We start from the raw sequence: 22,690 nt of genomic DNA, 5'->3' as shown, positions 1-22,690 counted from the left end.
GTGATAGTTTTTTGTCGCTTGTTTTTGTGGCTCCCATTCTCAAAACGAAACTGTTTGCTCTGTGTATAGTAGCAGGGCAATCTATTTACATTTCGTCCTGAGTACCCCAGGAAGTGTTTACCCACACCATGTATGCCTTTACTGGGGGGTGGGGATGATTTCATTTCCAAATGAATCATAGTTTGGCTTTGTTCTTATTGGAATGAAGTAAACTGTTAAATTGAGGATGATAAAACGCCATTTCCTTTGCACCTTTTATAGCTAGCACAGAATTTGTTTGGGTTATTCTGTCTGTTAATCCAGTGAGGTTATATTTTTGTCATTCCCTTGGATTGCCAGAATGTGTTGTCAGTTAACATCTGACTTAGGTTGGGATCCTTTTATGGGCTTTGACTATTATAAGACTGTTACGACATCAGTTGGTTGTGGGGTGAACATTAGGGTAGAATATGGCCTTATGTAACCTTTTTTACTTGTATGAAATGGGGTTTAGGGTATTCACCTGTCTCACAGGTACACTGTGTGGATTGATGGATGAGTAGTTAAAGCAGAACTAGGTCTTTGATTATGCAAACACATCCCCTGCCATCTCCAGGACGCTTATTTGTGAGTGGCAAGGAGCAGTTAGCTGTCACAATGCAAGGCTTTATTTGGAAGATTGGAAGCTACAGAGCTAACTCTTAGTATTTTTATTCTGCAAATTAAAATGTACAGTATGTTATTATTATTGCTTCTTGCACCACCATCAAGTTAAGGTCTCTCTAGCTCTATTTGGAGGGTTTTTTCTGTTGTCAGCTGCAGGAATTTCCAGTATCAGAACAAACAATCATACAGGACATTGTTCCTGGGTGATTTACTCTGGGTGATACTGCACTAGCAAGAGGGGTTGGCCTAGATGATCTTCAGAGGTCCATTCCAGCCCTCACCATTGTGATGCTGCGATAGTAAAGCTAAGCACACGTTGGACCTATAGCTACACATCCACACCTGCTATAAAGATTGAATAATAGTATGATACTCTCTGAATTTATCTTGGCATGTTGTTGGGAGTTGATATATTTATTGGCATGGTGTAGTTCTGCCAAAAGGCTGTTGTTGGTTCTGTTTCAGATTCAATACCTGGGCTGAAATGGGGTACCTAGATTTAGAATGGTAAAAAATCCCCAATGTGTTGTTCTGTAGTGCATTCAGGATTGTATTTAGCTCTTTAGAAATATTTTAGGATTTAGTATTTTTGTTGCAAAATTGTTTTTCATTGAAAAAAAAAAAAATCAATCTCTCTCACTTTTCCTTCATTTGTTGCAGTCACAACAGGATCAAAACTCAGGCATAAAACTTGAAGTTTGGTAAACATGCAGTCTGAGATGCTTGAAATATTTTCATGTTACTTTTCACTATTTCCCAGAGTGAAACTCCTTTTACTAGAAGAATTCTTATGGGAAAGCAGAGTTGAAAGTACTGACATCATCAGCCCTTCCTGAAAAACAGATTGGTTTCCTTTAAGTAACACTCACTTAAGAAACCACCTATTTAGAGAGAGGCAGACAAAAATAGTTTCAAAGAAAATTAACTGTATAATATCTTAGAGCACTGGAGGGCAGTTCCTTCCCAGCCTTTAGCTCCAGAGCTGGCATGTAAACACCAGCTGAAAACAGTTGCTTGTAAAGCTTCTGTTAAGCTTTGGGTTTTTTTCAGTTTGTATTTTTTCTGTTCATAAATTGTAGCTTCTCTCCATGCTAAATATTTTTTTAATCAATGTGTAGAAACAAAATAGGAATAGGGCTCATAATTTAATGTACTTTTGATGCTCCTGTTTGCTTAATAGTTGTGTTTTTCCACCGTGTCTCATTATTTTCTAATTTATTTAAACAGACTTTAAAATAATTTCTTCCCCAGCCTTGTCTAGTTGTCCCAGTTTGCCTAAAAATCCTCTTTTTTCCACACCATTCCCGGGATGTGTGGGGAGAAAGGCACAGCCGCCTCCTCCTGGATAGCCTGCAGGGGGCGCCCTCCCCCCGGCCATGTCGGGTCCCGCGGGGCTGGCCCGGGGCGGTGCGAGGGGAGCGCGTCCTCACCCGCCGCCCCTGCTCCTCAACCTCGTCTTCCCTCCCCTGCTCCTAGTCCTCCGCTTTTCCTTTCTCGCTCTCCGCTTCTCCCCCCTGCTTCTCCTCGCCTCCTCTCCGCTTCTCCTCGCCAGCTGCAGGATGGAGGTGTAATAGTGTTTGTTCTGCAGGATGCTTCTAAGTCGCTTTTAAGAGCAATTATTTAATAGAATCCCAGCATGGCAGGGGTTGGAAGGGACCTCTGGGGATCATCCAGTCAAACCCCACTGCTGCAGTGGTGGCACCCGGAGCAGGTTGTCCAGGATTACAATGTCCTGGTTTGGAATCTCTCCAGAGGAGACTCCACAACCTCTCTGGGCTGCCCACTCCAGTGCTCAGCACCCTGAGAGTAAAGAAGTGGGAGAGTTTGCATTGTGATTACTCAGTGAGTCTGTCCTAGTGATGACTCCTAACAGACTCTCAGTGGTTGTCTTGGCTGCGTTGTGCTAGGTGTAAAACACCAAACAGTGATACTGAAACTGGACCTTTCTTAATGCAGGAAGAATTTACACTGCAGTCACTGAGCTGCTTGTGTAAACCCTTCACATCCACTGGGCTGCCTACAACGTGCAGCGATTCCTTTGCTTCATTCACACTCTCATTTGAAGTTTCCCTTTGAAGGTGACTGGGGGAAAAAATAATAATTTACCTGCTGGGAATTTTCTGCTAACGACTTTTAGAGGCCATTACTTCCTCTGGAAAGGTCCCAGGGCTCCGTGAAGCCACTTGGCTATGGAAGCACAGGCAGGAGTCTCCCCCGGGGCTGGGTGGTTACAGCAGCCCCAGATTACACATGTAGAGCAGGGGAGAAGAGGTATGAACAGCTGACCATAAGCACCAATTTGGGTACTGGCCAGGAGCTTACTGGTTGTAAATGAGGTGGGGTTTTTTTAGCTGCTTTGCTTTTTCTTTCTCTCTCTCTCTCTCTCTTAAATTATTTTTATAATGGACAGGGAGTCAGCGGAGTGAAAGAAGTGGGTGGTATATTTTGGATAGTTTCTGAAGTGGAAGGAAAAGATCCATTCCCTTCAGATAAGTAGGGAAGTAGACTGATAAATTCTGTCACAAGGGAAGTTCGTGTCTGTACATATAAAGTGTTTTAGAAGTGGGCTTTTGTAAACAGTGTGGATCTGAGGCTGAAGCAAATGTACATTTGCCTTTTTTATTTGAGGAAAGAAGTTGCAACTATTCCAGATAAATTGGAGATGGAAAGAGCCTCACATCAGAAGGGAATTGGAGTTCTTAAGATATGAAGTGTAAAAATGTATGACTGAGTGATTTAGCACAGCAGATGCTGCAGCAGTGGCCAGAGCAAACTGTTTCAGAGAGGTTATGGGTAGACAGGCGGAGGGGAAGTAATAGGTAGTGCACTGGAGACCACGATGTCAAAGATGGATCGTGAGGTGAAAGGAAGGTGGAAGGCTGAGAGGAATTGGATTACCACAGATGTGAGTGTCCCACTGAAGTTTTCCTGTCAAGATGGATGATTTCAGTCTTAGTAACATCAAGCTGAAGAAAATTTCTGTGGGGTCAAGTGTTGATGTCTCAGAGGCATGCACTGAAGGAGCCCAAGGAGAAGTGGTAACTGGATTTTTAAGTGTTACTCTGAAAATAAGTTAATAAAATGATATTTTGGGATTCTAGTGTTATTTCAAAGTTTCCCCTCAATAGCTGCCTCTTAATTTACAGCAGAATGATTTTTTTTCCCCATATACAAACCTCACCAGTTAACCAGGTGTATAAAAGGCAGCCTAGGTGTATTCCTTCCTCATACACCCTGAGTAATAAAGACATCCTGCAGATTATGCATCATTTTTGGTAGGGTTTTGCACTTTATGCCAATTGGAAATTGATGAACCTGAGGTATTAGTGATGCAGAAGAAGGAATGTACTCCACTGCTTTATGGCTTCTTATGGTGCTTTGTTTGTCTGTGCAGAGGATGAGGTACAGTTGGGTACAGCTGAAAGGTGTTTTAAGGACAAATGAGTGTGATCAACATAAAAGCAGTCACCAAGACTGAGCTTTGAAATAGCAAGAGAGAAAACAGGCTGCTCAGTGGAGTGATGCAAGAAAGGTTTTCTGAATGATGTCTGTGCCCAGAGCACAAAAGGAGAAATGTTGGGATTAGGTAGGGAGAAGAGAGGTCTAGTACAGGGCACACAGCATGGTCCAGAAATTTGTTGGTAGGTCAAGGAATTTAAGTGGCTTGAGGGAGCTGCCATCAGTGAAATGACAAAAAGAAGCTTTGCTCACCTGATACAAGCCTGAAATATGTTTGATGAGAAGGTGAGAAAGTAGAATCTAGAGTTCTTCAAGAGACTATATCAGCTAAAGGAGAAGGGTAAAGTATTGAGAGTGTTGTATGACAAGTAAGGCTTGGTATGAAGGAAGGTGAAAGCATGTGAAGCCCTGCGTTAGTAACCAGTGAGGGAAAGGAATGGGACAAGAGCTGGTGGGAACAATCATTTTATCTGATGGACCTGCTGAGCTCAAACCCAAACACCTTCTGCTTCCCCTGGCAGTGAATATTCTGGGGTGCAGCCGCTGCAGAGAGGGAATCCAGGGCTGATTCCTTGTGCCTGCAGCCTGAATCAGGTTCCCTGTGCATTTGATTGGTGATCGATTATGCAGCAAATGAGTGCTGCCCATGCTGTCTTTATTAAGTTTATTATTCTTAAGTAAGGCATTTAAATCAACTGTGCAGCTTTGGTAGGCCAAAAAAATGTAAACACTTTGTGTATGTAAAGAAACCTAAGCATTAAGATTAGCAATAAAATATCCTTGTATCTTTTAGAAGGTTTCTCTTTACCCTTAAATATGCTGATTGGGCTTATTCTTTTTGCTTAGTCCTTGTGGGCTGTGAAATTCAGTTGCTTTTTCCCATCTCAAGGAAATGCATCTTTGACACTTCTCATGACCTGAGTCACGATGCTGTCACAGAGCCAGAAAACATCCTTAACGGTCATGGGTAAAAGAGCAGAGCTGCTGAGGGTGCGTGGTGGGTGGAAGAGGGAGAGAGATTGCTATGGTTTACTTCAGTTCCTATTCTATGGAAGTTTCAGACAAGCCATTTATTATAATTATCCATGGGTATTATTATCACGTTCTCATATGCAGTGGTTCTCAAGGCACTTTTTTTTTTCGCTCTCTCTTTCCTTCCACATAACTTGGGATGAATACTGTGTATTCAACCTGGACTGAATTCAGTGCTAAAATATTTGTGCTAATTGTTGCAGCCAGAAAAAGGGAAAATAGGGCACAAGTGGAAAAAAAAGGTGAGGGGAGGGGGAAAAAAAACCAAAAGAAGCCACAAATGTATTAACATGTATGTAGTTTATCATCAATATTGCATTCTAATAAGCTAAGCCCTTTGGGGAAGGGGCTGCTATTAAACATTCCCTATCTCCTCACCCAGCACAGCTGCATACAGAGGTTTGCTTCAGAAATTCCCAGACCAGTCGTTTTGCAGTTCCTAACACAAGCTGACCAATTTTTTTTTGGCTGTGTTGTCTCAGTAAAGAAAAAACACAACAAAACAAACCAACAAAACCCCCAAATTAAGTTGATTAGGTTTATTTTATTCTCTGTCACTTGGAAGAGAAGTCTGAGACAGCCAGATTTTCTGAAGTTCCCAATGCTGAAGCGTCTTGGAGTCATCCCTGAAAGGAGGCTTTGAATTCAGAGCTGTGTTGATCTGAATTATGATTGATAGATGCAAGGAGGGGCAGTAATAGTGCATACTTGTTTTCTCAAGTGCTTCATCATTCACCAGTAGACAGTGTTAGTAAAATTCCCATGTGCAAGGGACTGGAGTAACAGAGTCTCTACACAGTGCCTAGAAGCTGCTTCTGTGATAACCTCATTAGTGGAGTGTTAAGTCTGAGCTCACGCAGCTCAGAAGAGTTTGCCAACTCAAGTCCAGTGCTGTGGTGGCTACAGCCACATCATCTGGTCCATGAACTGGGGAGAATGGACAGTGCCTTTATTCATTTGTTTGCAGAATATTCCACAGCTAGACCTGCAGTAGTTACAAGAAACTCATCTTCCAGGCTTTTAACTGAAGAGTTGAAGGTAGAAAATCTGTTTCAAATAGGGTGGCAATGTCTGGATCCTTCCCTGCCTGTGGCTGGTGTTTATGGGGTGTCCTAAGGAGCAGAAAGGCCAGTTTGGCTGATTTTGCTGCTAACCACCACCTGGAGCAGACCAGCTGAAGTGTTGCTACTGCTGCCTGCTTTATGGTCATGCAAAGCCCGAAGCCAACAGCTGGCAATTGAGTTTTGTTGTTGTCTTTACTTCAAGGAAAGTTTTGCCCATAAATGGACTTGAGCTTTGCACTGGCAATATTTTTAGTTAAATAGTCCTGGACAATGATTATTATGCCAGAGTGGTGTGATGGTGGAGGGGCTGTTTTCTAAGGAAATGCTTGAAGGCACCTTTACTGTGCAGCTGTTTGAGGAACCTTAGCACAGCAAGCTGGTGTCTGTACAAACTGAGGAGAGAGAATGATAAGGGCAGAAACAGACAGATTTTGAAGGAGGTATTTTTTCCACAAGGCAGTTAACTCTGTGGATGTCCTCACAGCTGCCGGTGAGAGGTGCCATGGGGCCCAGGATGCTGTTGCTCTTCTGGCAGAAGTGGTTTCCTCTCCATTTTGATTCCTCTGAACTGTCAATGTAATTTCTTTTCCATGCAGGAAAAGAAGAAATATGCATGGAGGTAGGTGAAATGGTCAGCCGTACATCACTAATTGTAGAGTTAAATGACAGCTTCACTTCCCAGCTTGAGGCTTGAACAGTTCTTTCAAAATTCCATCTTTGGCCAGGTAGAAATGATGGGTGGCAAAGGGGTCACAGCTGCTCCTTCTCTCTTTTAACCTTTGCCAAGGACAAGAGGAGGTTTTTGGGTATCAGTGGGACACTTTATAATTGAGGGACAAAGTTGTTGAAACTGAAGATAGCAGGGGAAAGAGAAACTTCAGAAGGAGGAAAGGAACATTATGAGGCCATGTTCAGATTCTGAGTGGATGATGCTGATGAGCAGTTGGAAGAGCTGAAGTTCAAGGAGCTCGGGTGAGAGGGCAGAGGACTCTGTCTCGACAGCGGCTGAGGCACTTGGATTGGCGCTTGCATGTCTCAGCAGAGTATTCTGACTTATGAGCTTGCCTGTCACCATCACATGCCTTGTCTGGATGCAAACAGAGGGAAGGTTCTGCTTTCCTAGGACAATCATGAGATTTAGTGCAGCTGGCTTTCCAAAGGTTCAGTAAGAGGCAGTTTTAAACAAGATGAAAACAGCTGGCTGCATTATTTTCTCCCATCCTTTGCAATGGAATCAAGTTAGTGATAGGTTTTGTACTTGCACTCGTTTAGCTGAGGGAAAAATTTGCACGAAGGAGCTAAGCTGTGTCTGTATACATGCTGTAGCTAATCCCTTGTATTCTTCCATTCATGGTTCTAATTCCATTGGAACCACTGAGGGCTAGAGTGTGAAATGAGTCTAATTTTGGTAAGATACAACTGGGGAGGGGGGGAAACGGCAGCGTAGCTTTGATTCTGAAGGGATCATTCACTGCAACAAGTAAGTTTCCTGACTTTTTCTAGGGAAAAGTGTAACATTTTACCAAGATAACCCCCTGACTAAAACAGAACAGAAAAGCCAAAGCCCCCTTTGGCAGGAATTAGTGCTGGTGCTGCTGAGTGTGCTCCTCAGGACGCTGTTGAGTGTTTCTGTCAGGCTCTTCCAAACGACTCTGCAAGGCAGCATTGCTTCCACAGGGCTCTCTGCTCAGGTCACAAGGCAGCATTTCTCACCAGGGCACTGCTGTTTCCTCTTCTGACTGTAGTAGATTACAGATTATACTGGAACATGGCTGAGAAAAGGTCAGAAATGAGGGTGAAAGTCTTGGAACTGAAGCTGGGAAGCTTTCCATTCTCATCCGGGAAACTTTTTTTGTATTGAATTAAAAACACAAAACAAGGCAAAAAAACCCAACACCCCACCACTTCCATCACACTTCAGCTTTTCTTGCCATATTCTCTCTGCCAGTTAGAAAGGATTTTATTTCCCTTGCATTATGCAGTCAGTGAATGTTTAGCTGAGGAATCTTCAGTGTGAACAGAAATAATGGCCAAACACAGCTCATTTTCCTACAGCTCGGCCTCCAGATGATTGCATAGCCTGGAGTTACTGGGGTTTATTTACCAAATTAAAGATGTTTATATGGAGTGTTAATGTCAGTAGACTACGTGGGACTCTTTGAAATGCAGTCTGTTAAATACTGTAAGATATAAAAGCTAATCAAGTAGGGTTTGTATTTTAGTGATGCTGCGTTGCTAAGCTTTTTGTGCCAGGAATAATGGAAGCAAGCTAATAATGGTGATAATAAACAAAATCAACATGGAATCATTTTATTATGAGGCTGAGATGTGCTTGGTACCACTTTAGTTTTTCATGTAAAGTGTGTAGAGAAACTAAAATCCTTGTGATCATTACCTTCCTTCCAGAAGAGCCTATCTAACATTGGAATAGTTTGCCCAGGGCAGTGGTGGAGTCGCCATCTCCAGAGGTGTTTAAATGCTGTGTGAACCTGGTGCTTAGGGACATGGTTCAGTGGTGGCCTTGCAGTGCTGGGTCAAAGCTTGGATTGGGTGATCTTGAAGGTCTCTTCTGACCAAAGATATTCTGTGAACAGCGTGGGCCAAGCTCTGTTTGCTTTGCCTGCTTAACAGGGTGGGATTTCTGTGTGCAGGAGAGGATCTCACATCACTTGAGTGAGGAGACACACTGTGTGCAATTCAAACTGCGATGGGAATGTAATGGGTAAAAGGATTTGATTTCAGCTTGGTGGCAAGTTGGTGTTTGCATCCCTCAGTCTCAGGGTGTAGTTTGGGCTTTAAGCTCAGTTGTGAGTTCTTTCTCCATCTGAGGGGTGAGTTGCCTGTGTGCATGTCTGGGATCCACAGTGCTGATGTATTAGAGCTAGGTTTAAATCAGGGAAGAAGTGATTTGGTGGCATTAATGTGGCACTATGTGCAGACTAAAGAGGACAAAGTAATGGTGGAGCAATCAGTGGGGCTGCATCAACATAATTCTTTCAGGATCCAATAAAGTCTCTTTGCATAACAGTGGCTGCACTGTGCTGTGTTCACAGATGAGCTCCTTGGGGAATGCATCTGCCTGCTGCATTTTGATGTATATTTATGTCATTAGGAGCTGCAAAAATCAGGATGTTTTTCTTCCTCTCTCCTCAGAGATGATCTCTGACAGTAGTGCCCTGAAGTGCTCCATTCAAATGCTGACCAATTTGAAATGTGGCCTGAATTCATCAAGGCTCTTAGTTGATCAGAAGAGGACAAGTTTACTGGATTAATTGCTTTCAGTTGATTGAGTGCTTTTTAGATAGTGTTACAAGCTCACAAGCCCAGCACATGTTCTCCTAGGTGTGGCTTGCCTTTCATATCCAAAAATATACTTTAAAAAGTTAGAAATGTGTCCTTCGGTCAAATGTTTGAACCTCGCGTTCAGGCCTGAAGAATATTTGATAGGTTTAACGATTTAAAATAATCATGAATAAAAATTACAGCTATCAATAACTTGACATTACAAAGGTGAAGGTCCATGGAGAGTGGCTCTCCCAAGCTTTGGAGCCTTGTTCCTGGCCACGGGGCTGTGGGGACGAGGGTGCAAGTGAGGACGAAGCGCGGGGGGGACAGGAGCCCAGCCAGGCTGTACCTGGGAGCCGCTCCTGATGGCTTTTCCACAGATGTCCTGCTTTGTCAAAAGCCAGTAAATCTTGTGAAGTTTATTTTCCTTATAGCATCTGTGTTTTATAATGGTGCTTTTAATTTGTTTTTCCTTTGTCTGCTGGGATTTCTTTTGTCCGGCACTTCCAGGCCTCCCTTTTTTTTCTGGGTGGAAGCGAGTCCGTTAATGATGGCCGGCTTGGGAATACACCCCGGGCCCGGCAGCCGCTCCCTCCCTCTGACAACAAAGCCCATTGTTGTTTCCTTTCTTCACTTTTATCCTCAACTTAATCCGTTCCCCCCCCCCCACCTGGAGTATTTGTGGGATAAAATGTCTGGAAAAGCGTGGCTCAGATTTTTGGGTGGGTGATGTGATGGAGGCTGTTTTGCTGCAGACTTCAGCAGACAGGTACAAAGGCAGAGCTAAGTGGATGGTTTGTGTCTCACTAGGCACAGCTTATCCAATATAATGCTGCACTTGCAAATAAACTCCTCCTGTCAGGCTACCTCGGCTTTTTGCAAGTCACTTAGTAAAATTAATAAGAGATTAATTATCAGCAGCTTTATTGGGGCAGAAGACTTTTATTTTTCTCCAGTGAAAGTGTAAGTGGTTGAATTAGGATTAACTGTAGGAGGTTTTTTGACTTGTATTTGGTTGCAGTCAGGAATTTGGACCTTGAGTCTGTAAGATCAGAGTGAAAATAATTCAAGAGTTTCTTCTTGTGTGTGTCCTGAGCTGTGGCCCAAGCTAGGGAAGATCGGGCAAAAGGGAGGAGGCATACAGGGAAAATGAACTTTAGTCTAAAATGGTTTTAATGTATCCTATGCACAACTCTTGAACTGTCATCTGAAAATCTCTTCTGTGACAGCTCGTGGAAAGATGAATACTTGGCCAAAAGGACTTGCCTTGCTCAGGGTCCTGAGGGCTGCTAGCTCAGCCTTGGGGTGATTACCAAGGGAAAGTGTCTCATTGTTTAGGGTGCTCTGCTGGAAATGTGAGGTTGGGACAATGGTGATTAATTTTCTCTAGATTAATTGCAATAGAAAGTATTGCTTGAATGGTCACTAGGATGTGATTTGTGTGTTGTGTCAGTATACAACCAAGCTAGCATGTAAAGTTAAATTGTAAGGGCTAAGTGAGACTCCTCTAATTCCAGGGTTTTAGTCTTTATTAATATCCATATTTCCTTGGGAGAGTGAATTCAGACTGTCCACATGTGGCAAGGCAACCTGAGTACAGGATACTGCTGTGTGAAAAATGGTTGATATTTCTAGCAGACTTAAACTTTAGCTTATTTGTTGCTTGTCCTTTGACAGTGAATCAACAACTGCTTGAGCTGTAGAAATAATGTTGATGCTTGACTGCATTCTTTGTGCTCTCTTGGCCTGATCCGGCGGTCCTGTACACACGCAACTCCCATTTACTGCAGGAGAGGCTTCCTACTTCAAAGGGCTCGGGGAATGGAGGGTGGCTGTTGAGTTTCTGGTTGGTTCCACAGCACACTATAGAATTATGGGGGTTTAGAGTGACTTATCAAACATAACCTGCAACATTGTGTTGCTCCAGTGATATTCAGAATGCAGAGAATTCAGGTTTACTGAACGCTGAGGAAAGGAGCAGCCCTTCTCACAGATCCCCAGGGCCATGCATGTACCCCTCTGACAGGTCTGAGGCAATGTACAATGAAGATAGAACAGTATAGAACATCATAAAAATAGCTAAAAAGAATGCAGTGTGAACAACAGCAAATATTTCTACTAAGAAATTCTATTAAGTACAATTTCCTTTAACCTCACTCATCTGCACCATCTCCAAATTCTCTGTCAGATTTTCGAGGAAATCTTTACTGTCAGAAATAATTTGTCTCCTTTTGGTAGCATGGCAACATTTTCAGTCCTCTCTGTGTAGCTTAGTAATTTTTTTTTTTCCCCTGTGGGCTTGGTATTTTCAGTTCTTTCTGTAGAGTTTAGTAAATTACTTTTTGTTTACTCAGTGTTTTCTTGTGCGCCAGCCTAAAAATTTGTAGGAGGTTGTTGCTACGATTAAGGAAGAACTCCTAAGTGCTGACTTAATCCTGCAGTTTCCTGACTATCCTTAACTGCCTTGGGATTCCTCAAGTTGTGTGAAAATAAAGCAGCTTTTCCCTTGTGTAGGAAGATGGTCTGTAAGTGCCTCCTTTCCCTGCATGCAAAGATTCTATTGAAGGTTTTGCATATGGAAAACTACACAATGTTGGGAGCGGAGGGCACGGAGTAATTAAATGTGCCTTGAGAGAGGGGACTGTTACAACACAGTCACTTGGTTCAGTAGTTCAGAGTTAATCATTATATTCCTAACAAGTAAAAGAACACAAATTACAGACGTTTGGAGCCCCCCTCCGTAGATCCCGTGGCTGTTTGCTGCGGAACATGCGGTGCTGGTGGTGAATATGGGAGAGGGAAACACTTTGAGAGAGGCCTCGGTTACATGCAACAGTAACTAATTAGACAATAATGCAGAAAACTATTTATACTCCTTCCTACTAGAACCAAGAATGCATTATGAAACTAATCTTAAAATAAAATAAAGAAAAAAAAATTGCATTTCAGTCTTCATTTAAAACTGAGCTTTATTTTCCTCCCCTCCCCCCCCCCCCCCCCAGATCTTTTCCTGTTTCTTTTTATTCAAAGTTGGTGCAGGAAAATTGCTGTTAATGAAATCTGCTGTCTGAGATTTCAGTGGGGTTGTTATTCATTGAAGCTTTGCTATTTCTCTTAAAATGGATTGACCAGCGTTCAGCCCAGATGCTTAACATGAAATACACTTTGGTAATTTCATCATTTTTGTTGTTGTGCTTTTTTCCCCGCCCAGGATGCAGAGGTCTGTGGACTTTGTAGGAAAAAAAAAACCCCAAACAAATCCCTCCCCCTAAGCTTACAGTTATATAGTATTAAAAGAAGGGTAAAGGAAGCATTGAGTGTCTTTAGGATGATGAGACATTCATTAAGATTTTTCTGCCTTCCTTTTCCTATTTTCAATCCATCTGAAGTACCATTAAAGCTTTTCAGGCAGCTTCCTGTGAGAAACCCTTTTCTGTGCTGTTTTTCTTCCTTGAAAAAAGGTGGCTGCTCTTCAGTCAGATTGTATGGATTTGGCCTGGGATTTGTATAATATCTGTGTAGAATGCATCGGTTGTTTAGGAACCTAATTCCCAATATGGCTCCCTTTTGATTAAGAACAAAGCCAGCGTTTCACAGCATTATAGGAACACAGAAAAACAAGTTAATGATCTAAACCTTCTAATTCATGGTTGCTTGTCTATTTAAAGTACTTTTGATTCTGTTCTAAACAGACTGCCCCCCCCCCCCCCCGCCGCGCTTTTTCTTCCCCCTGTTGTTGTTGTTTAACTTCTTTCTTTGGTTTCCTCACATTTCTTTCTTTACTGTCCATGAAATTTGTAGCTAGTTTCCTTTTCTAACTGAAGAATGAAAGGTTGTGACTACAGAATGATACAGAAAGCAAGAAAGCATATCTAAACTGGGCATATATCCAGCACAGAGCTCTTTGAAACAAGCTAAATTTAGGGCTGTGGGGACTTTTTTTTCCTTTCTGGTTACGTTTTCCCCTTCCTTTTTTCAAGTACCTATATGTTTGGTTTTTTTTTTTTTTAACTTCATCTTTGTTGAATGAATATGAAGTGTGGTACTTTTTGAGTACTTTGTTTCTTTCATGCAGTTTTGCCTGGCTTTATTTTATAGTTATTTGTGATTTTCCTCTGGTCTTTGCTCAGCAGATTACTCTGATGTGTGCCGTAGGGACAACAAAAGCAACCTTCTGAGGACTTTTCAGTTGCCAACACTGTATGTGGTACTTTAGGAAAAGAATTCCCTTCCAGGTATTCTTACCAGGGAACTGAAACCCAGAACTTGTTCTTCAAACTGAACTTGAAAACTTTCTGGTGACCAAAAGTGTCAGGCAAGCAGCAGCAGCAGCAAGAATAATTTCCCTTCCATGGAAATCCCCTTACATAAAAATCAATATTTGCTGCTTCCACTGCCATTTATTTTTTCACTTGAGAGAGATGACTTTTTTAGATGTGTTTTTGCTGACAACAAGAGCTCACTAGTTGTGTTCTCTTTAATTTTTATTTTTCAGCAATGGCTTATTTCAAGCAGCTGTTAAAGAATGGTAGCTGAAGGAAAAATGAAAGTAACGTGTTTTCTTGCATCTCTCTCTCTCCCATCAAGGTAAACTGAACAGCCAAGACACTTACAACAACTTCACAAACAATAATCCTGGGAACCCTCGCCTCCTGCCTCTTCCCAGTTTGACTGTGGTCTTGCCTCTTGCTCAAATCAAGCAGCCAATGACGTTAGGGACCATCACCAAACGCACAGGGTAAGTGAGCTGCACAATCCTTCCTTGCAAACCTTTCTTTCTTGTATTTAATACAGGAAAAATCCGTGTTGCTAGTGGGACTTGGTTTGATTCCTGAGTTTAATTTCAGTGTATGCAGTTTAATGCCAACAGAAGGAGGGGAGGGGTGAGGAGAAGAGGAGACAAGAAAAGGAAACCAGCATCAGATAAATAAACAAAACCTGAAAACAAAGCTGTAACAATCCAGGAGTGTTCATTTGGTGGCTCATTTCCTTGCAGTCTACCATATGGGAAATGCTGTACACTGACACGAGGAGAGGTTTCACACCAGGAATTGGTATGAAACATAAGCAGAGCTGTATTCAATCAGGATAAGATGTGGGGTTACTGGTTTGGTTTGTTGTTGGCTTTTTTTGTTGTTTTGGTTTTTCTTCCAAAGTCTGTTTCTTTTGATTTCCAAACTTTTCAAGCAGAAATGATTTTTTGCCTATCAGAAAAGGAAGACAGTAAGGCAGGTTGAGCATGAAGGCAAAATTTCATCCTCCTGTTTTCCTGACCTTATTTTTCCTCTGAAGTGACTGTTCTGTACTATGACATTCACGTGTGGACTTTTCAGTTCAGAGCCAGCTGCACTTTGGTACTTTTCACTGTGCCATGATAAAGCACTTCAAAATATTTGTGGTGCAAAGAAAGCTCTATTAAATATCTCTCTGTCAAATAACTAAGAAGGTTTTGTGAGCTTCACAAGCTGTAACAATTTCAAGTTAATTGATGCTGTTCAATAATTGATATTTGTATCTTTCTAAATTTAAAATCTTCAGCCTTTTGCAATTAATACATAAAGCTGGTGGAGGGATTTTATCCCCTCTTCCCCTTTTTTAGGTGTTCAAATCCCTGATCATTTTCTAGTTAAAAGTCAGATCCTTTCATTGACAGCTGGCTTCTTTTATATTTTGAGAAAAACTGATGGACTGTGGCATGTGGTTGGACAAAAACAATTGAGAAGGTTGCTAACAATCCCCTGCATTTTGGCAAAAGGGGGCAGGCACTGGCTTGCTTGCTTCAGTGGGTTCTTGCTCGAGCTCTAGAGTGAGGTGAATTTCACTTTCTGTTGCGTGAACCAGGGGTTACTTTTCAGGTGAGAGCTTGGGGATATTCCCTCTCTCCCTGGGTAATTCCCATAGCCTGTGCTTGAGTAAAATCCATTGTCGTTTTGTTTAGTGTGCTAAGCATGCATGATGATGTTCTGAAGCTTACCTGTGTATTCACAGCTATACACATGGATCTCTCTCTATGTCTGCCTAACAATCCAGTCCCACTCACGCTGCTGTAAACAGGAATTTCATTAGGCTTGTTGAGCCAGATCGTGAACTGGGGCCACAGAATTGCCCAAAGCACAGAGGCTGTCTGCAGATAACTTCCTGAACTCCACAGACAACTGTAAATGGAACCTGTGAAACAGCAAAGAAACAGTATGAGGGCCACATAGCTACACTTTTCAGTTGTTTATTTTTATCCTTCCCCCCCCCGCTACATTTTCAGCACAGGTGAGGGAAAAAAAATTGGACTGGCATAGAGAGGTTTGAGCAGGGACAAGGGAGCCAGGATCAGAGAGAGGATCAGAGTGTGTGCGTGGAGATTAGCAGGAAGTTACAGTTCCTCAAAGGGAGAAAATACCAAAAAGGTGTCTGGAAGAGTACAGTCAGAGGACAGAAATGTAATTCTGGGCTGGGTTAGTAAACTCCTCAAAATTAGATAGAAATTAAATAGACACTTAGCTAGGAGAAGACATAGCAAGAAAACAAAGAGCCATCAGAGGGCCTTCAGGGAGGAAGGTAGGGTGATAGGAGTGCTGGTGAAGATGGTGATTTGAGAAGCAGCACTTGGTTTATAATGGTAAATCATGCAGTGGTCTTTACAGAGGCCTTAAAGCTGTGGTCACCAGCAAACTCTTCTACAACCCTTGCACATATGAGAATTCTGCATTATTCTCCTTCATTTAAATTCTGTTCTGTCCATTATTCTAGTCTATTTAAACATTTATTCTTAGCTATTGTAAACACATTCAGAGTGTTCCTATTTGGAGTTTCCTTGAAGCGAGTGCTGCTGTTAACAAACATTCCCCAGCCCTGTTATTTTGTGTGTGGGGTGGGTTTTTTTTTGGTAACTAATTGAATTTAAAATATTCCACGAGGCTTATGTAACAGGGAGGGGGGAAACAACAGGCATGGGAAATACCCTGCTGTGTAAATAGAGTTTTCATGAATGAGGATCATAATTTTCAGTGAAGCCCGTGGAGCTGTGTAACGCTAAGCTGAGAGCTTCCTTCATTTGTTCTGCGTCCAAACCGTTTGATGAAAGGACACAAAATTAACATGAAAAGCTGTACTTCTGAAGCGGGGATTTAAGAAGAATGCCTAGGATCCAAGAAGCCTGGCATGCCTAAAATGACCAAATTGAGACAGCAGCCTTAACTTAAACCTCCAGGGGGCAAAGCGTGTGTTTAACATATTTAACATCTGCCCTCGTATTTCCAGAAACGCGGAGCAATGTGAGTCTGTGCAGTGTGAGGCTCAGACAGGACAGGGACCATCTGCCTCGCTCTGAGAAGTGTAGGAGGCATGTATTACTGCAAATGGCAAAAGACAGATGTATTTACACCTACATGGTCAGCACCTTTAAGCGCTGCTCCGAGGAAACAAGGCTCTTCTTTGGGAGCAGCTGCTTAACCTTGTGATTGTGCAGTGATCAGAAAAGGAGAGGCACTCGCTAGCAGTTGGGCTTTGCAGGCAGTGCAGGGCGGCCCTCCAAGCAGATTTCCTTTTTCTGCTGTTGCTGCTTTTAAGGAATTAAAATGTAATCTGTTGCAGTGCATTTATCAAAAAGTGACAAAAAGGCAAGATTAAAAGAACACCCTTTAATTGGCTGTCCTGGGTTTGGCTGTTTCCTTTGCTTTTAATATGTGAAAAGCTTCTTTAATGCAAGAGATCTTCCTTCAGCTTTGCAGGTTTCATTAACCAAAAAAACCCCCAAACAGTCAAGCTGGGTTTTGTTCTGTTAGTATCCCAGACAGCGGCATATTTTTATAAGGTACCAAAAGGGCTGATCAGTGCTCTTTAATGCTTCGATGCTAGAGATCTTCCTTCAGCTTTGCAGGTGTTATTAACCAAAAAAACCCCCAAACAGTCAAGCTGGGTTTTGTTCTGTTAGTGTCCAAGACAGCAGCATATTTTTTTAAGGTACCATAAGGGCTGATCAGGGCTTTTAATATCATCTGTCTGGAGCAGAGCTGCAAAGTGTGTCATGTCATTGTACTTGGCAGGTGGAATGGCAGCACATTTTTCAGAAGTGTTCACTGTAACCCTGTGGGAATGAAAGACCAGAATCTGGAGTTGGGTCATTACTGCACTCTTCATCACAGATGCCTGTTTTTTTTCTTCCCCTTCCATGCAAGCTTACAGATTTTGAAACATTTCCTGATCACTCACTCAACTCTCTGGATACAAATCACATTCTCAGCACTCTCTCAGAGCATTACCTCCATTTTGCCATCACTGTCATTTCTTGTTCCCTGCCCTCTGCTTCTTCCTCTGCTTTTTCAAGTCTCTCATTGTAATTTCTCCACTTAATTTTTGTCCCTGTGTTTTGCCATCCCATTGACTGGCTTGCCTGTAGTTTGTATTGTCAGCACATTCTGAGGAGCAGATAGGCTTTCCCTAAGGGGCTCTAACACTGAGTGAGGAAGCATCTTATGTTTTAAAGATTAGGGGGACATAAGACAATCAAAGAGCTAGATTTAATAAGTCTTTCTATATCTGTGCCTCAGTTTCCCTCCCAGAGTTTTAATAGTAATGCTGAATTCCTTCTGGAGTCTGGTGAATGGGTTAATTCATTGCCCATTACAAAGAGCTTATAGATTTGAAAGGGGAAGAGCTCTATGATCCATCTCTTGCTTGTCTATAAAAGGCAGTGAATATGTTAGAAGACAGCTTTGTGCTTTGCAATGGCTTTATAAGTGTTCCTTGTGTTTGTGGAATGGGTTGTAGTTAGTTTCCAGTTCATAAGAATGTGGGGACACAGCTGAGCTGTAATAGGAAGGAGGGAAATAAAAGCTACAGTAATTGCCCCTGAGGAAAAACTATTGTAGAAGTTGGTTTCTCTGACAGCAGCATTTGTTTTAATTTTCTCAAGGGATGTGGTCATTATATTTGTATCAGACTTCAGTCTCAAATTCGCTGTAGCTTTAGTGAAACACCAGGATGTAACCTGCATTAGCTGGCTCTTGTCAAAGCAGACACATCCAATGTATCTTACAGGAAAAGGAATAAACCTTAGGTTGGTTTTCTTTTTCCATCCAAAAGATTTAGATAGTGGGTTTTTTAAAGCATGAAACTCTATCTGTTCCTCATCCAGTCCCCCAAAAAGGAAGGGGGGAAGTAGGTAAAGTGTCTGATGCAATTTTATCATCTTGGTGTTTCTCATTGCTTCTATTTTATGTACTGAAAAGCACTGATACCTGCTTGGTTTCTTTTGACTTGGAGAGCTTAATTTACCCCACGTTCTACTACTGAAGCAAACAAAAATAAGGAGTGCTAAGGCATGACGTCATCATACAATTGAGTAGGCAAAAGTACCTAAAAAGAGCCAAGGGGAAAAAAAACAATATGAAAAGGTAAAGCTAAAAGAATCAGTACAAACAGCTCAGCTTTCCTGCATGTTGAAGCCAGACATTCTCTTTCTGGCACATTTCTTGGATCTGTTTTGTGTCACCTTCAATAATACCTTTTGGTAATAAAGCAAGCTGTAATGGTTTGTAATTGATCTGAAATGCAGCTATTTGCAGTACATTTTGATCAGATGTCCCTGTTTATGAGAGGAGTCCAGCTATGGGGACAGAGTGATGAGGGCTGGAGCGAGTGCCTATTGCACCGCTCTTTAACAGCTTCCTTTTTGTTGAGCACGGTGGCACAAAATCAAAGTGTGCTTCGGTTCTGGAGTTGTTAAACTTCAGAAATGAGATCAGAAATTAGGAGCATTCTGTTGGGATTTTGAATCATAAATCACCTTCCATCCATAATTTTCCTGTTGGAATTTCACAGTAGCTCTGGGAAGGGGGAACCTCAGTGAGTTTTTTTGCCTTGGCTTTGCTCTGTTACTGTCACTGAGCGCAGCCATCTGGTGCTGTCTTTTCAAGGTTGGGTTATCCTGTAATTTGTACATTCTTTCTCTCAATTAGCATACCATCCATATTGTGTGAAGGAAACAGTGAGAAACAATTGCTTATGTAAATATCATAAAGAAAAAAAAAGGGTCATCTTGAAATAAATTACATCTTGAGAACAGAGAGGGAATAGTAAGTTGTCTTTCTCACACATCAGGCTTTTCATAAGCCTCTGCTGCAGTCTGTGGGAGTGTAAGTACATTTTCTTTCTGATGCAAGGTTTTGTATCTCTATTAAAAACAACCAAATGAACAAAACCTTCCACTGAAGCATGGATCCACCTGACTGAATTTGTAAAGTAGAGAGAATTTGTTAATTTGCAAGTATAATCAGCTTGACACAGCACATTGTCCAAAAAAAGGAGGCCTAACTTATCTTTTCTAATGAGCTCAGCTAAACGTCATTTGCTGCCTGCTTTGTGCAGACAGAGAAACTGAGGCCCAAACATCCAAAATCATCATTTAACCATTCTAAGCTCCCAGTCAGACTCAGCCACTCTCCAATGACTCTGCAAATTTACACCAGATTCATCCCAGGTTTTGGATTAGATTGGCTATGGGTGGTGCAGAAGATTTAGCTCTCCATTAAATGTTTAAACAGTACAACAGTGATGGAATGAGCTTCTGCTGAGGCATTGGAATGACCTTCAACTTGACTGTGTAGGAGATGGCACCATGCATACAGCCCAATCCTTTTAATTGGGTTTTATCACTGTTCAAAGGTGATCTGCTTTGTCTAGAAAGGCAGCTAAATGAGCTCTCTCCCCCGGAGTGTTAACCGAACTTCTCTTTCAGCTAAAGGCTGGTCCATTATATGGAGTTCAAAAGATCTTCAATATGGTTTTTGGCTTTAATTCAAAAATAGTTGTGTGTTTTTTCCTGCAACATTCTACTTTATTGGCTTTTTTACATCTCTGCTTGTTGGGAGAGTAAATGTTTTAGATTTGTACCTTCACATGAGATTTATTTTTTTTTGTTTTGAGAGCATGTCTTCACTCAGTGTCAAATTTAGCTCACAGAATTCTTTCCTATCAGGCTGGTCTCCTTTGAATTGTATAGATACATGGCTCAGTGCTTTATACATCCTTCTGTGATAGATCTTTTCTGTTAGTTCATTGCCTGAATTATTTCACTTGGTTCAGCTAGACAGAATTTAACTCTGGGTCACATTAGAAGAAAAGAATTGACACATTGGAGTCTTCAAAATCACTTATTCAGCCATTTTGGGGGTGATGCTACATGCCCAATGAGCATCAAAGAAGCCTTGAGCATGGGAGTAGCTCTAAATTTACCTCCTGCTCCTCCATGCCAGATTTCACGCCAATGCCAGTGTGGTGATGGCTTTTTCAGAGGAGATGTTAAAAACAAGGCAGATACCAGTAAAAGTTACAATTAATGGAGGGTTTGTGAAACTCTACACTGTGCAAAATACTTGCACAAAAAGTCAAATAAAATCATGGTGGAGATATGTGGCCAGAGCCACTGAGCTCTGTATCAGCTGCTTCTGAAGATACCTTTGTAATAAGTGATGAGGTTGCTGTGTCTCACAGTTGCTAAACAATTTGAATTCACTGGTGTGCTTCTATCCTAGAAAAAGGGCTGACTCTAAAAGGTTGTGCTGGTACCTGCTGCTTTTCATTAGGAGTCTTTCAGTAAACTTGTAACTGTCCCACTCAGCCCTTCAGGGTGCTGTGGAAGACCCCCAAGTATTTGCTGCTCATGTACTTTTTCTACTAGTTTTGACTTTAAGGTCTGTTAAAACCCCAGACTGCTTTTGCCTCAGATTTGTCAGGAGATTTCAGGAAGGAAAGCTGAGCTGTGTCTAACTGGAGTTATAACCTCAAAGCCTGCTTGCAGCTGGTGCATTGCCTTGGTCATGGCCATTGTGCATGAGGAACCTACCCTGTCAGCTCCTGCTTCTGGAGGGGGGGTTGGTGGCCTTGTCAGTGGAGACCATTCATGTGAGCACTGGTGTGTGTGAGTGTCAGCATGCTGGTTGCATTGGAGGGAGACATCTCTTTCAGGGCATCATGAGTGGTTATAAAAGATGATTTTGTTTACCTTCTGCATAAATCTTACTAGCATGCTATAGAGTGTACTTGTTGGTAATGGAGTTGTCATCTAATTTCTGTGCATTTTTCCCCTTTCTGTGAAGACCTTACCTGTTTGGAGCAGGATGTTTTTCCATAAAAGCTCCATGGTGAGTTCCCACTTCAAACCCAGCATGCCTATAACTCATTTGCTGTCCTCTGTGATTAAACCTTTTACATTTGGTTTGATTTTTTAAATAGTTTTTTTTTGTGTTTAAATGTGTTTGTTTGCATGGCTGATCCATAGGTGGAAGCTCTGCATAACTTCGTTTTTAAACTATGGATGTATGTTCACCATCAAGCATTGCCAAAGAAGACAAGGGCTAACAGGCACAAACTTGAGCACAGGAAGTTCCATCCAAACATGAGGAGGAACTTCTTTAGTTTAAGGGTGCTGGAGCACTGGAACAGGCTGCCCAGGGAGGTGGTGGAGTCTCCATCTCTGGAGACATTCCAACCCACCTGGACATACTCCTGTGCAACCTTCTCTAGGTGAACCTGCCTTGGCAGGGGGGTTGGACTCCATGGTCTCTTGAGGTCCCTTCCAACCTCTACCACTCTGTGATTCTGTGTGAAATGCATTCTCTTTCGTTAGTCTTTGTTGCCTTTGAGAGGGGCAATTAATTTTTAAGTAGCACAGGGGTTGAAAAAATAAATTCTTTCCCCAATAATGGACAAAAATGATTGACATATCTTCCCCAAACAAGCTTCTCTTTTTCTGTCTAGGGGTTGGACTGGATGGCTTTTGAAGGTTCCTACCAACTCAACCCATTCTGTGATTCCATATAGCTTCCTTTTATTATTGTAGCACTGAGCTGCTTACAGAGAGAAAGCATCAATGATGGCTTCTTGAAAATAAGCCAGGTCAGCAGTTTTAGGCAACAAGAATGGGAAAAGTTTGAACATCTGAAAAATAGCAGCTTAGAAAATGCAGAAACTTTCAGCCAGGAGGTTTTATTTTGGAGGGGAAGGGTGGGAGGTTGTTGGGGTTTGGGGCTGGTTTTTAAAGTTTAGCTCAGGGTACTTACCAGCTCCCTGTTAGAATGGTAGTGTGTAGCTCTTTACTACTAAAAGTCTGTTCCACATCTATCACCTGCTTTTTTCTCCCAAAATCCTACCCTTGGCAGAAAGAAGCCTTTAAGAGCTTCACTGGGTGACTTTTAAGAGAAGGGTAGAGT

General features: G+C 42.0%; 1 protein-coding gene across 11 annotated transcripts in view; it reads left to right on the top strand.

Annotated features, from left to right (window-relative positions):
* BCAS3 (BCAS3 microtubule associated cell migration factor) overlaps window positions 1–22,690 on the top strand; it is a 375,413-nt gene that overhangs the window by 115,240 nt on the left and 237,483 nt on the right. For 8 of the 11 annotated variants that reach the window (XM_054166701.1, XM_009902812.2, XM_054166697.1 and 5 more), the window contains exons 16-17: window positions 14,073–14,223; window positions 21,578–21,622. In XM_054166701.1, coding sequence (XP_054022676.1) covers window positions 14,073–14,223; window positions 21,578–21,622 — 196 coding nt within the window. The remainder of the gene's footprint in view (window positions 1–14,072; window positions 14,224–21,577; window positions 21,623–22,690) is intronic. The other 3 variants (XM_009902820.2, XM_054166698.1, XM_054166705.1) reach the window with 1 other exon arrangement.

Source organism: Dryobates pubescens, chromosome 13 (assembly GCF_014839835.1).
Source record: "Dryobates pubescens isolate bDryPub1 chromosome 13, bDryPub1.pri, whole genome shotgun sequence".
NCBI classification, from domain to species: domain Eukaryota; kingdom Metazoa; phylum Chordata; class Aves; order Piciformes; family Picidae; genus Dryobates; species Dryobates pubescens.
The sequence above is the reverse complement of the archived record's forward strand: the minus strand, read 5'-3'. Positions and strand labels throughout refer to the sequence as shown.